The sequence below is a fragment of the Cryptotermes secundus genome, unplaced genomic scaffold, assembly GCF_002891405.2.
Source record: "Cryptotermes secundus unplaced genomic scaffold, Csec_1.0 scaffold537, whole genome shotgun sequence".
Lineage (NCBI taxonomy): Eukaryota > Metazoa > Arthropoda > Insecta > Blattodea > Kalotermitidae > Cryptotermes > Cryptotermes secundus.
This window is the reverse complement of record NW_019740661.1, coordinates 1,810,045-1,824,224: the sequence shown is the minus strand read 5'-3', so window position 1 is coordinate 1,824,224 and position 14,180 is coordinate 1,810,045. Positions and strand designations below refer to the sequence as shown.

The following is a 14,180-nucleotide window of genomic DNA, read 5'->3' as shown; positions in this document are numbered from 1 at the left end:
ATGTAGCAGACTGCACTTAGTTTTGAACTAATATATTCAATGTGGTATTTCCAGCTCATTGTATCATCAATGAATGTTCCAAGAAATTTAATATTGGATATAGATGTAATTTGTTTTTTTATCATATACAATTTTTATTTCAGATTTAGGATTATTATTTCTAGCTGTAAATTGAATGTTTTGTTAAAATTTATAGAAAGTTGTTTTACTTTGAACTTTTAACTAACAAACTAGTATCATCTGCAAATAATACAGGTTTTGGGTAAATCGTTTATATAAATGAGAAATAACAATGGACCCAGAATCGAACCTTACGGTACATCATGTCTAATTTTGCCCCATGTCAAAAATTCATTATGATTAAGATTTATATTTGTAATTAAAACCCTCTGATATCTATTTCTGAAATAAGATTCAAGCTATAGTTTAGTTTTACCTTTTATCCCATAGAACTCCAAATTCGACAACAGAACTTCATGATTAACATAATCAAAGGCCTTTTCGAGGTCACAAAAAATGCCTCTTATTGGGTTTTTGTTGTTTAATGTCTTACAGATTTCATTCACTAACTTGTATATAGCCTCATCTGTTGAAGATTTTGTTCTAAAACCAAATTGTTCTTCCACTAAAATGTTATTGTTATTTAAGTGCTCAATCAATTGAATGCTCATAGCTTTTTCTAATACCTTAGAGAACGAAGTTAAAAGTGATATAGGCCTATAGTTGGAAATATTTGATTTATCACCTTTTTTAAACAGCGGTATTATTTCTGAGTATTTTAAACGATCTGGGAAATTCCTTGTGATAATGAACTGTTGCATATGCAAGTCAAAGGAGAGCTAATGAAAATGGAACTCAATTTTAATACTTTAGTGGATGTTTCATCATATCCATAAGTGTGTTTTGATTTGAGAGATTTAATTATATATTCAACTTCCTTAGTTGATAAAGATTTAAGTTTAATATGTGGAAAGGGATTTATAAAAGTTTTCATTAAATACTGAATGGGAGTAGTATCTGGAAGGTAACTAATATTAGTATTACTTTGTTTATTTTTTGCATTTTTATTTTCAGCTACATATAAAAAGTAATTGTTAAAGGTTTCCGCAGTTACTTGTTTTTCTCTAATCCATTTTCCGGCCACTTTTAATGTGCATATTTTTTCATTATTTGGCCCCTTATTAGTTTCCAATTTTACTATATGCCATATGGTTTTACTTTTATTTCTGGAATTTTGAATTTTGTTATCATATTTTAGTTTTTTAGCTTCCTTAATTACCTTAGATAAAATTTTACAGTATTTTTTATAATAGTTTCTTAATTCTGAATTATTACTGTTTCTACATGCCATATAGATTACTGTTTTACGTTTACAGGATGTTATTATTCCTATAGTAATCCAATTACATATTTTATTTGAATTTTGGGGGGGAAAACTGGAATAGTAAATTTTCAAGTAAGTGTTTATGAGTTAAAAATGTATAAAAATACACTACATATTAAACTATATCCATACAAGACATGCCATCCTCATGGCACTGAAAGTTTATGGTCTTATAAAATATGATACCATGGTGGCATCATATCGCACAAGACTGTAATCTTGAACCACAGCCCTCACGATAACCACTTATTAACACACTGTTTAACACTACTGCAGCCTTATTCACTCGGGCTGAATGCCTATATGTTATGAATCATTTCAGCAACACTTACTGATATTGCACAGCTATGAGTTATTTTAAGTTCATATCAGAGTTAACCAGTAGTTACTGGTGGTATGCTTTTTCAGGCCAGCAGTCAGGAAGTATGAGAAGTGTTTGGGTTAATAGCAAAGCACTGTAAATATCTGTCACCTAACAGTTATTAGTCCAAAGATATTTCAAGTATTCAAAACTTTTCAGTTTCTAAATGAGGTTCTGTTTTATTATTGTACATTTTCAACCATGCATAGAAAGTTTGTTCATCATGTGCAGAATTGGTGGCTACATATAAACACACATGGATTTACCTGGGACACAGAGTAGACAGGCACTGATGAACCACTGCTCCAAGCAACCCACCTACTTTCTCTGGGACCAATGTCAAAGTGTTCATATCGCTTCAGCAGTCACATCATTGAATTATCACAATTATCAACATCCATCATCACTGAGTACAGCAGGGCAAAATGACCCTTCTGTATGATTCAACTCATTTCTTTATCATTCCAGAAATGAGACTGGGGGTCCAGGTAGTCATGACTTAAGGGCAAATGAAGGAAGTCACGTCTTGTGAACTGACAATAGTACAGCAGATGAATGATCACTCACACTCATACATACAGCCTTCAATACAATGTCACAGGTTATTGGTTGAAACACCAATTAGTCCAAGATTTCAAGTACATTCAAGGACAAGTTTTTGGACACACAGGCTCACCGTCAGGCATTTGTAATGATTCCTGTAAATTGCAATACTGTATTACAGTATTATATAGCTCCTGAGGTAAAAAGCTATAAAAAAAGGTATCCCTGTAACAGGATGTGAAGGCCCATAGCATTGTAAGACATGGAGGCACCCACATCTTCTCTAGACAATCAGCTCACAGATGGTGGTAAGGTTGTCAGCCTTGTGCACCGGCCACCCTTTACCTCCCATGAAGATTCCTGGTATTCATTTCTGTCAGAGGCTGAGTCAACCCCATGGCCACAATGCGGCTGGAAGGGTTAGGTAAACTGAAAAAATCCACTTCATGGGGACTTGAACCCGCGACTTTCTGGCTTGTAGCACAGTGCCTCAACCATGTATGCTACCGCGTGCTAGCTTGTGAGGGTTGTGTCCAAATACTGTATTACTTAAACCAGTTTCGTACCTGTTCAAATTTAATATAAAAAATTATTTACAATTTTTTTAACTGCTGTAAAATAATGTATTGTGTTGACTTATTCTTTCTTGTTTGTTTTGGTTAAATGCACCAAATTGGTTTAAATAATAAATTATTCAGTTGCACAGCCCTCAGAAGCTATATAACATAGTATAACAATTTATACAAATCACCATGTATACCTGATGGTGAACCTGTGTGGCTGAATGCACATGAAAGCATGGACTAAGTGGTGATTCAACCTATAACCTGTGAAGGTACACTGAAGGCCGTGGCCGGGCCACAGCTCAGGAGGTTAGTCGCCGATTTCCCACTGCGGCGGCCGGGTTCGAACCCAGGTCAGGTAATGTGGGATTTGTGGTGGACAAAGTGGCACTGGGGCTGGTTTTCTCCAAGCTCTTCGATTTCCCCTACCAGTTCTCATTCCACCAACTGCTCAACATTTATCATCTCTCTTAACACACATGCATTACAGTAGAGGCTTCTTCAATATGTGAACGCGTTACAACACATGCATTCGGAATCTTTCACGTATCAATCCCCCCAAAGAACCACTACAGCAGAAGTATTCTGTAGGTTTCCCCACGCAATGGACATATTTACGTAGCCGGCACACGCCAGTCCCATACATGCCGGATAACGGGGACTTTACTGGTATTTCCTGGGAGTTCCGAGCATAGCGCCTTCTTTTTCACGTCGAGAACCTTCACTCAGAATTCTCTGTAAACTTCTTTCTGAAACTCCGGTTGACCTTACACTACTCTCTCTTGTACCTGACCTGCAGCAGCTTCACTTTTCATAAATGAACGGACGTTATCTACCACCTCTCAGGTCTGGCTGTGCAATGTTTTGTTACCAAGTTTTGACTGAATAGGTGGCATTTGTTTTCATTTTAAATTTGTTTTTTATTGCTAGTGGGGTGGGACTAAGTCCCGTGTACTTCGGCCACTTCTGACCTATTGTACCAGCCCCAGATGATAGATGAGGGTGATTGTGGGGCAACTGGTAGAATGAAGACTGGCAGGGGAAACCAAAGTACTCGGAGAAAACCTGCCCCAGCGCCACTTTGTCCACCACAAATCCCACTTGACCAGACCCGGGATCGAACCCGGGCCGCCGCGGTGGGAAGCCAGCGACTAACCACTTGAGCTATGGCTTTTTAAATGTGTTATTTCCCTAAAAGAAATATATCAATTAAAAACAAGCAACTGGCACGTGGGAAAAGCACACGGTATCTACTAATAACAACGATCCTATGAACTCGACGTCTACCTTCTTACTGAGGCAACATAGTGTCGCTGCGCATGATCACCAATCTAAGCTCGACGACTTGCGTCAGACCACTACGCTTCAGAGATCCACCGGCCAAAACGGCCGTCCCACGTACATACACCACATACACAACCCGACAGGTGGCACAAACTTCTTTTAATAGTTGTGATCCTCCAATGGCAAATTTAGCGTTGCACCCTTGCACATTCAACGGCTGTAGTCACTCATTTCAGATGCAAATGCACATACACCACTGACACAAACATACAGGCCACCTATCTGTAAAAGGGAAAAATTTGGCATGCACACCGTTATAAATTTTGGGATCCAGACGTTTTACAGCAAGAACACGTGTAGTCAGTAAGTAAAATATACTGAAATTAATCCATTCTTAAAATACGTTCCATTATTTCCTTACACCAAGCAATTACGATGTAATAATACGATCAACAAAAGTTGTATGTTGAAATTACCAGCTCATAAAACAATTCATAGCGCGTATAGAACATCTTCAATAAACAGTCGGACATTCCACAAGAACAGACGATGATTTCAGTTGTATGGGAACTGTCACTATCGTCCAGAGTTCACGAGGAAAAAATCTGTTTCCTCCCCAATGGAATACTAGTGAGATGGCTTACGTACCACCAATCACCTACATAGACCTACATTAACGGATCCAACAACCGCTAACAGCAGCCTCACTCACTGAATACTGAACTCTCTGCACTACAACAGCCACACGCAACATGTGCGTAGAACGCGTTTCCTCTTCAAAGAACAAAACACTCCGCAAGAGCGCCTCTGGCGTGCAGGTGGGGCACTTGTGTACAGACATGTAAGAGATGCTATCGACTCCAAGATATGATTGTTAATTGTATCATGCGGCAGTCCTTGTGTTCATGCACCTAGCAAACCCCTGAAGTCTTGAGTTTCATCAGGATGCAAGAGATGGGCAATGCGATGCAGAGGGTCTATAGCTGAGGGATGGCAATATACATGTATATTTTTAAGTAGGATATGCCAATATATGCTTATTACGTATGTAATTCCACAAGATTTTTATGGGCTTGCTGGGACAATTTTCCAGTCTATACAACTGTTACCCTTTACGGATAAACTCTTCAGTAACAACGCATTAAAGATTATCATTCTAACAGGAGCACCAACTATCGTAATGCTAAATCCGGTTTGCCAGCTTTCTCGCGAAAGGCAATATTTACCTGCACTGGGTGAACTGCCGTTATCAGTGCACTGCGTCTTTTGAAAACAGACGGGGTTGTCGTTATATCTGACGTATCTATGAGAATGAGTGTTATAGTCTTACGCAGAGTCTACACGAGAGCACAAAATGCGTCCGCTGTATCGAACGTACTTTGCTCAGGACGTTGCTGAGGACACCACACAGTGGCAGAATGCGATGCGTAGTTTTCTTGTCTGCAATGAAACTATGCACCGCATTATGCCACTGTGTGGTGTCCTCAGCAAAGTACATTCGTTACAGCGGACGCATTTTGTGCGCTCGTGTAGACGCTGCCTAGGTCTAACTGAATTTGCACCTCTCCACTTCCCCATGCAATCCACTGGACTTTTAAAATATACCGCCATTAAGGTGAGCCGTGTGTTGAACAGGACTAAAAAGCTTATAACAGCGTATTAACTGCCTCTGCGGCCTAGTGGTCAGAGTTCCTGGCTACAGATCCAGAGGTCCCGGGTTCGATTTCCGGTGGTACCAGATTTTCTGAGAAGTAGTGGTCCTCTAACAGGGTTCACTCAGCCTCGTGAAGTTAACTGAGGAGCTATTTCAAGGAAACAGCGAGAAAACCGAGATTAACAGCCATGGGGATCCGCTGCGCTGACCACGTGACACCCTCTATCCGCAGTAGTTGGCACTGACTTCTCCGACACGCGCCACAGCTCAAGCGGTTAGTCGCTGGCTTCCCACCGGGGCGGCCCGGGTTCTATCCCGGGTCTGGTCAAGTGGGATTTGTGGTGGACAAAGTGGCTGAGGCAGGTTTTCTCCGAGTACTTCGGTTTCCCCTGCCAATCTTCATTCCACTAAATTCTCCATCATCATAATCACCCGGGGCAGGCTACAATAGACCAATCAGTGGCCGTCGTGCCGAGTGGACCCAGTTGGANCACTAACATCTTTCATTTCATTCTCGAACTTCTCCGACAAGCGGCGGTCGCTCGGTCGGTATAGTTCGCTTGCGGGCTACAGGCCACGGAGTTTGTTGTTATTAACGCACCGGCTTACACGGGGTAAGACTAAACGATGTCATATTGATGGAAATCTAGTGAGTAATAAAAGGAAGTGGATTAGGAAGGATGAGATCGTGGAGTACTATCTTGCAATTTCATGAGACAGTGATGAAAATAAAAAAGAACATGGGTCAGGGCAGCTGGTCCCCAGGCCAAAATTTGAAGGCGGGGCCTCTGGAACACGAAAGTGGTGTGCTAACCACTCGACCATGACACTTAATACCTTGTCTGCCATTATTCGGTTTTCTTAGATAACTGTTCTGCATCAAACATCTCTCCGAGGATCTGTCTTCAGCATAGACGGTAAAGTGAATGATTCGACGTGATCAGAACGGGGCCGTGTTTCACTATCGCACATTTCGTCTTGTTATCATTAAGATCAGTCTAAGTGGCTCGGTCAGGAATACTAAACGATTCATCAACTCCAAAGTGCAGTGAATAATTGAAGCTCGGCCTTTTTAAAGATACGCACGGCTGTCTGATGCCAATCTCGTTACTTTTAAACGGGACTCTTTCTCCACAGAAGACCAATAGCCAGAAACTTACCAAGAGCTTCTTTCTGCCTCGCAGTTTTCTACTTTTCTTTGCTGTTTGTTGATTCCTGTTAATGTTTTATGAAATTCTGAGATTAATATTACTGAGTCACCATATTTTGCTTCGTAACGGAATACGCATCACTATTTCAGACAATGAAATGTTTTCTTCTGCACTGAAAACACTGTCGCCACATGCCCAAGTACGCAGGATTCTATTCGGCCTCCACAATTGTACAACTGAAACCAGCCACCTTTATTCAGACGTCAATCCTCTGAAAAACTGTCGATTCGTTTCTTAGCCGTCTTCTGCGTGGGACAAACGAATACACTTGTGTAAGATTTGAGGCTTTCACGGCGGTGACTATGAAGAAAGCAGTCTGCTTTTACCGGTTCTCACGGTCTCTTCGCTTGCGGATTTCTTATATTTTTCCTTCTACCCTGAAGATGGAGGCGATACATTCCTCCGAAACGTCGGTTAACACCACATATACACGGTGCCAAATCCCAGAAGATTGCTTTCTTCATTGAATACACTTGTATTAGAAAACGATCCAACAGTATCTGGATAGTAAAACAAATGACAAGTGGAAATAAATAAGTAAACATACCTAATTTTATGATGGGTGGGCCGGAACGGCACCACTTGTAATTTTTAATGTGCAAAAATAAAACGTGGTTATACAGAATTTGTGAGTAGGTGCATGAACTACTTCAGTGCCAAATTTCGCATTCTTGGGCGACACAATCCATCCGTTATTGATATAAAGACACAGTACCGCATGAACTTAATGGACGGAACCAGTGGCAGGGCCCACGGTTACAAAACTAACGATTATACTACCTTTCCATATTCAAAATACCGCGGAACTTCAATAATAAATCAGTGGGCAGCCTACCCGTTTGTTTTTTTATACGTCTGGCGTCCGCTTTGTCGTTTTTATTTGTTATTCTGTTTTGTATATCTTGTTTAATAATAATAATACAATAAACAAGAGATACAAAACAGAGTAATAAAAATAAATACATAAATTAAAATGACCGAGCTGAAACCAAACGAATAAACAAACCCAATGTGTAGGCTGTATAATTAGAATGACCAAGTCAAGGACGATGAGATGTGTAGGGTAATGTAGCACGAATTGGGGCGAAGAGGAATGCATATAGGATATTAGTGTGAAAACCGGATTGAAAGAGACCACTAGGAAGACCACGATGTATGTGAATAGATAATATTAAAATGAATCTAAAAAAGATAAGATGGGGTAGTATGAACTGGATTGATCTGGTTCAGGATAGGGAGTAGTGGATGGCTCTTGTGAATACGGTAATGGACCTTCGGGTTCCATAAAATACTTGGAAGTTCCAGAGTAGCTGCACAACTGGTGGCTTCTCAAGAAGGGCTCAACTCCATGAAGTTATCTCTTGTTTCCATGAGCAGTTTTGTTTACGAAGCGTTCATGTTAATCCTATTTGCCTGGCTAACGCTCTGAAGAAATAAAGTAAAATGTTACTTTCGTGGCTCAGTGGTATTCAATATCCTGGCAGAAGTGTTTATCACCTGCTTTGTTTTCTTGTTTGACTTTATCTTCGGCCATGAAGATGGAGACAGTATGTTCTTCCGTAACGTCGGACTGTCTCCCAACTACATGACGTTACAACTCAGAAGTCAGTATGGGGAAAAGAACGAAGCCGAGGTTTTCTAGAACAGCATGATGTCCATAAGAAGCATGTCTTTGAGACAAAAGCGGTCTAAAAGCTATGTACAAATCCCGGGTAAAGGTAAACCTGTCCCTGCGCTTAACTAAGCATTACGTCATGAAGACGTATGGTGGAGTGGATGTGTAGACCCACATTTTCTTGACCTCAGGCACTGGCTAGAGGTGAGTGGTCAGCTTCATGCACCGGCCGCTTTACCCGCGGGGGAAGAGCACCGGTACCCATTGGATAGGTTGGGTGAACCCCAGAGCCGGTCTGGACAACGTGGAGAAGAGAAAATTCTTGGCCTTACTGCGACTAGAACTCCGACTCCTCAGTCATCCAGCCCGTAGCTACGTGTAGTTCCTATACCAACTACGCTAACCCGTCCAGTCTGATAGTTTAGCAATATCTTGAAGTTTCTGCCGCGATGAAGAATCCAATTTTTCTTACCCTAGCACACTACACCACGTTTCTCGGTTGGTTAACACGTTACCAACTGGACATACAGCTTTCTGACGTGGTGCTGATAAGTACGTGTAACGCGAGCGACTTCGACACCTGACGGCGGCTGTGCGGCGAGCCGTGACTGTGAGCAGTGCAGACCGGCGCAAACTATAGCGTTGTCTCGTCACGAAGTATGAAACATAACCCTCGCCTTCAGGCTAGTGGCTAACACGAAATAGATCTCAGAATTTCCTTTTCCACGTTTTCCTTGTGATGTCACGCCCTGGCAAAGCTACACTAAATACAGAGTACTTAGAGTATAATCCAGTGATCTGTAGTCTATTGGTGTGCACCACCCCCACCTCGTTGTTAAACCTAAGGCTGCCGTTTCGCAGCGACAGATGCGGGACGCTTTATCGCACACAGGAAACGTGCCAGGCCCACACACCGCTCCAAATAAGCAATAAGATGTAGTACTTTAAATGATGTGGGCCGTGAAAGCTCACGGGAGCTCTCCGTCTCTGAACTTAACACGCATTTTGGTTCAATGTTACTTAACACAAAACTTAACCTGACACAGAGCCTGCTCAATCCTGTTCTGATCAACAAAACCCTACATTATTTCGACGCTAAGTTCAATTTAAACAAACTGCATTCTCTTTTGTGTACACTAGATATATAACTTCGAGAGTCTTGGATTGAAGGAACCCCCCACAAGAAAAAAGTTCAATTAACAATGAAACGGTTAATAGTAGTTTCTCTCACTCAGCGAGTCGTAAAAGCTGCCATTTTCCTGGGCAAGAAATCTCTTTCATAGCATCGACAACTCTCCGCCTCATCTAGCAGGTCACTGTACCGATAATGATCAACGCGCGTGTACTGGACGTAAGCGATTCGAATTACGAGTAGGCTGTCGGCCATCCTGAGGGTTTTCGTAATTTTCTTCGGTCTCCCCAATTAAAAATCAGTGCGCTCCCCTGTTTTTCATAGATCCAACCTATTGGTATCCTCCATTTACTCCTACGTCTCTGCAAGTGGGCCATCCTCCTTCAGGGTTTTCCAACTAAAACTGTGCATGTTTCATCTTTCACATGCGTGTTACATGACCCATCCACCTCATCCTCCTAGATTCTAGCATTCTAATAATATTCGGTGAAGACTACAAACTATGAAGCTCCTCACTACGCAATTTTCTCCAACTTCCGACACTTTTTCATTCGTAGGTCTCAGTACTCTCTTCAGCATCTTTTTCTCTGACAACCCCGTTGAAGGGAAGGCAAGAAATGCGAAACTGGATGGTAGCAAGCATTCTCCGAATGTAATTCGCTCTCAATATTGTAACGGATTTGCTCAGAGCGTTTCTAGGCAACGGCTCGGTAAACACGTTCCAACGTGTAACAATGGAAGATATGTCTCAGTGGACGAATGTTATAGCTCGTTGCTAGGCAACACTCAGCGCGCCAATAAACTATCTGACGTAATTTGTGTCTTCTGTGTTGTCCGTGCGAAGCCTATATAACGAAGACCTGTAGGAGCTTAGATTAGTTCAGAGTGCAGTATAGTTAAGAGTCCAGGAGAGTTTCTGGTTGAGTTCCGAGGTTCAGGGATGACTGAACAAGAAATGGCAAGAAGACTTCATAGTTATCTGAAGTGCTAGTTCCTGTGTTGAGATCCGTTACTAGGAGGCCACTAGTGAAGACTGAGAATCTCAGTGTGTGTGCAAAGGTGAACGGGAAAGTGTGTAAATCAGCGATAGCGCTGTATCGATGTTAATTAATAGATACTGTAACCGAAGTGCTAATAAATCCAATCATCCGAACTAGAACCCGTTATTTTCGTCACGCGTACCCTCCTACACGTGAACATATTAATATGCTCTGATTTACTGTAATTCTTGAATGTGTGAACTTTTCCATTCTCGAAGGATTGATTAGCTTGTCTTTACATTGCGAATACAGGATAATTAGCTTAAATAAGTTTAGAAAGGAAGTAAAGAAATAATATAACAGAAGCGTGGAAGAAAGTAGTCATGAAGCCAATCGTATTTCTAACTAAAAACCCTATGCTGGTCACATTATTACATTAATACCTGACTTTTATACAGAACGCGAATATACCGAGAATTTCGTCATAACCATGTACTATCTGTAAAACAGATGTAGCTTTAAAACACAACTGCAAAAGTCACTTGTTCTCCTTCCCCACTTTCTTCCGTTACTTTTCTTTGTGTAACATGTGAGATCATTTCCTGTCTCACAATGTCGATGGAAAAGTAACTTTACCATGTTCACTTCCAGAATCTTCAGTGTGGTGTTCGGGAATGTACGTGTACATTTATAAGACAGTCACTGCAATCATAAACGTGATTATTTTCGTACACGTTATTACAGAAAACATCCGGGGGCAGCAGCACATACATTTTTGATACTGCAGGAACATTCTTGCCTTTGTTGACCGCTTCACACCTCTGCGCTTCACGGTGACCGGTGCACCGCCAGCTGCGAGGCGCATACGAATTTTACCGATGAACCAGTATGCCTGAAGGTCGATAACGTTTTAAATTAAGAGAAGCCATTAACTATGTGGACCGCTTAACAGCATTATGTTTCACGGCGAGCAGTGCGATTTATACGTGGGAATTTGTTTAAGATTTGTCAGCAGTGGGCGGCAGTTATCAGCTCCATTAGCCGTTTGCTCTCAGTTACAATTAATAAGCAGTGTGTTCCGTCATGATGTGGTATACTTTAGAGTAACGTGTATTTCTGTATGACATCCACGTGAAATATGGATCCGCTAGGAACTGTCAGCGAAAATTTCGTGATGCAAGAGTTCCCAGCACACAATTCACAATTTCGTGAATAAACTTAGGTCAACGGGACTCTTAATAAACATGAAACAAAAGCCTAAGCGCCATGTGCTTACTGCGGAAAATTTTATGACATAGGAGCCACAATTGTACAGATACACATACAATCACTTAAACGTCTAGCTCAAGAAACTGAAGTGTCAACGTCTAGTGCAAGAAGGGCAACACAATTTCTGAAGCTTAGACCATATAACTCAACAGCAATCCACGCATGCCCTGCAGCCGCGCGATCCAGCTAGCAGGGTTCAATTTTGCTGTTGGCTTCTACAGTCTGTCGTTGAAGATGAGGTAGATTCACAATTGACATTTTTTTTTCTGATGAAGCGTTGCTTCATTTTCAGGGATACATAAGTAGTCAAAATAATCACTACTGGAGTACAGTGAATCCACATCTAACCCCTTAAGTCCTGCTCCGTCCCATGAAAGTTGGTATCTAGTGTACTATAAGTGCAAGAAGAATTGCTGTACCTGTGTTTTATAATAAAATAATCGCGAAAGACATCTACGTGTAAAGGGACAGAATCTTCAACACATCCTGTAATTTGTGAATTGTAAGAACTTCACTCCAAATGTTATCGGCCAACAGGCATATTGACTGATCGGCAAAACACGACGTACGTATGCGTCTCGCAGCCGGCGGTCAACGAAGGTAAGAATCTCCCTGCACATTATGTACAGGCATATTGGCCCTTCCTGTTTTGCGAAGAAGTGATATATTCATTTCTTTCTACACTAACTCTCATATTGATGTGGGCGGAAGAAAATAAACAAACTATTTTGACAAAAAACAAACAGAAATTGCAAATGAAATCAGTTTTGTGCTACTGCAACAATCTTCTTAATTGAATACTATCAGCGCATTCCTTCATCTAATTTAATGAACTCCAATATTAACCACATGCAAGTTCCTTTTTGTAACCTTTCCTCAATAATACCAGAACACAAAAAAGGATCTGCAATTACACATTTCGAAGCTTCGTTCGCGAACCCAACTTGGACACGACGTGGGCGGCAGCTGGTCACTCGGCACACTCCCACATGCCCCGCAGGAACATTTCACAAGGACTTGTGTGACTCAGCCTGCCCTACAGCGACACGCGCTGTCCGTATCATCCGCAAACTTTTCTACGCCTACAGTGAAGAGGTTCTTCGCGTCCCTGACTGGCCTTCAAGTACAAATCTATGAAATACCGACACGTGTGAAACTGAAGGTGGACAACAAAGCAGAGAAGAGGTAAACCCCGAAAACCCTTCGTCAAAACAATGTGCCGAGAGTCTAACCCGGAATTTCCCAAATACAGGCTACTCAATCGTGACGTTCGGTTGGACCATGCGGCCAGAATGGACGAAGACGTGTGACGAAAAATGGTATTAACTTATAAATCTACAGGACGGAAAATGTCCAAGGAGATGGTGTAAGACGATTTTGTGATCAACATGAATTAAAAATTACATAATCCGCAAAAGACACAAAGAAGAAATATCCACTGTTGGCAGAGTCAACAACAGAAACAATGTTGCACAATGAAGAAAGCAGTCTTCTGGGATTTGGCACCGTGCATACACGGTGCCAAATCCCAGAAGACTGCTTTCTTCATAGTCACCGCCGTGAAAGCCTCAAATCTTACAATGTTGCACAAGTTTACTTTATACACTACACTGAACAAGATCTGTTGTATCTATGCGATAGCCTTGTAACAACAGACGCACATCTGCAATAAATAAACCTCAAGACTAATGCAGTACACGCATTCCCAAAAAACATATTTTAAACAAAACGCACTCCACACCCCTTTCCACTCTGAAACTGCTGCAGTGTGGTGAGGTGGGAGCCTTCATTTTGTGGTGTTGAGCGTAGACACCATCCATTACACTATAATGAGTTCACTGGTATATGCATGTGGATCTGAACCGATGAGGGCAATTCCTGTCTATATCACTGTCAGCCGAGAGGGGCAAAAATAATCATCATCATCAGTAATCTGTCAAGACGACAGGTCCACAGTCTCTTTCAAAACAATTCCTCCAATTAATGCGATCTAGAGCTTTCTCCTTCAAATGACAGTATCCTCTTCTGTCCCCAAGGTCATCCAGCATCTTCTTACGTCTTCTTCCTCGTCTTCTTGTCACTTCTATCCGCCCATCTATCTTTCCTTCGATAGCTTCTTTTAGAAGGCAGTTTCTGCGTAAAACATGACCAATCCAATTAGCCTTCCGTTTTCTTATTTCATGT

General features: G+C 41.5%; 1 protein-coding gene across 8 annotated transcripts in view; it reads right to left on the bottom strand.

The window, feature by feature from the left end:
* LOC111872504 (MOB kinase activator-like 2) overlaps positions 1–14,180 on the bottom strand; it is a 72,960-nt gene that overhangs the window by 12,474 nt on the left and 46,306 nt on the right. Inside the window, exons 1-3 of one of the 8 annotated variants that reach the window (XM_023866488.2) lie at positions 4,612–4,893; positions 4,139–4,417; positions 2,012–2,278 (exon numbers count right to left, since the gene is read on the bottom strand). The exons of 2 other annotated variants lie outside the window; for them this stretch is intronic. In XM_023866488.2, coding sequence (XP_023722256.1) covers positions 2,012–2,097 — 86 coding nt within the window. In that variant the 5' untranslated portion in view covers positions 2,098–2,278; positions 4,139–4,417; positions 4,612–4,893. Of the gene's footprint in view, positions 1–2,011; positions 2,618–4,138; positions 4,568–4,611; positions 4,894–14,180 lie in introns of those variants that run through there. 5 more of the 8 variants (XM_023866487.2, XM_033754727.1, XM_023866489.2 and 2 more) reach the window with 5 other exon arrangements.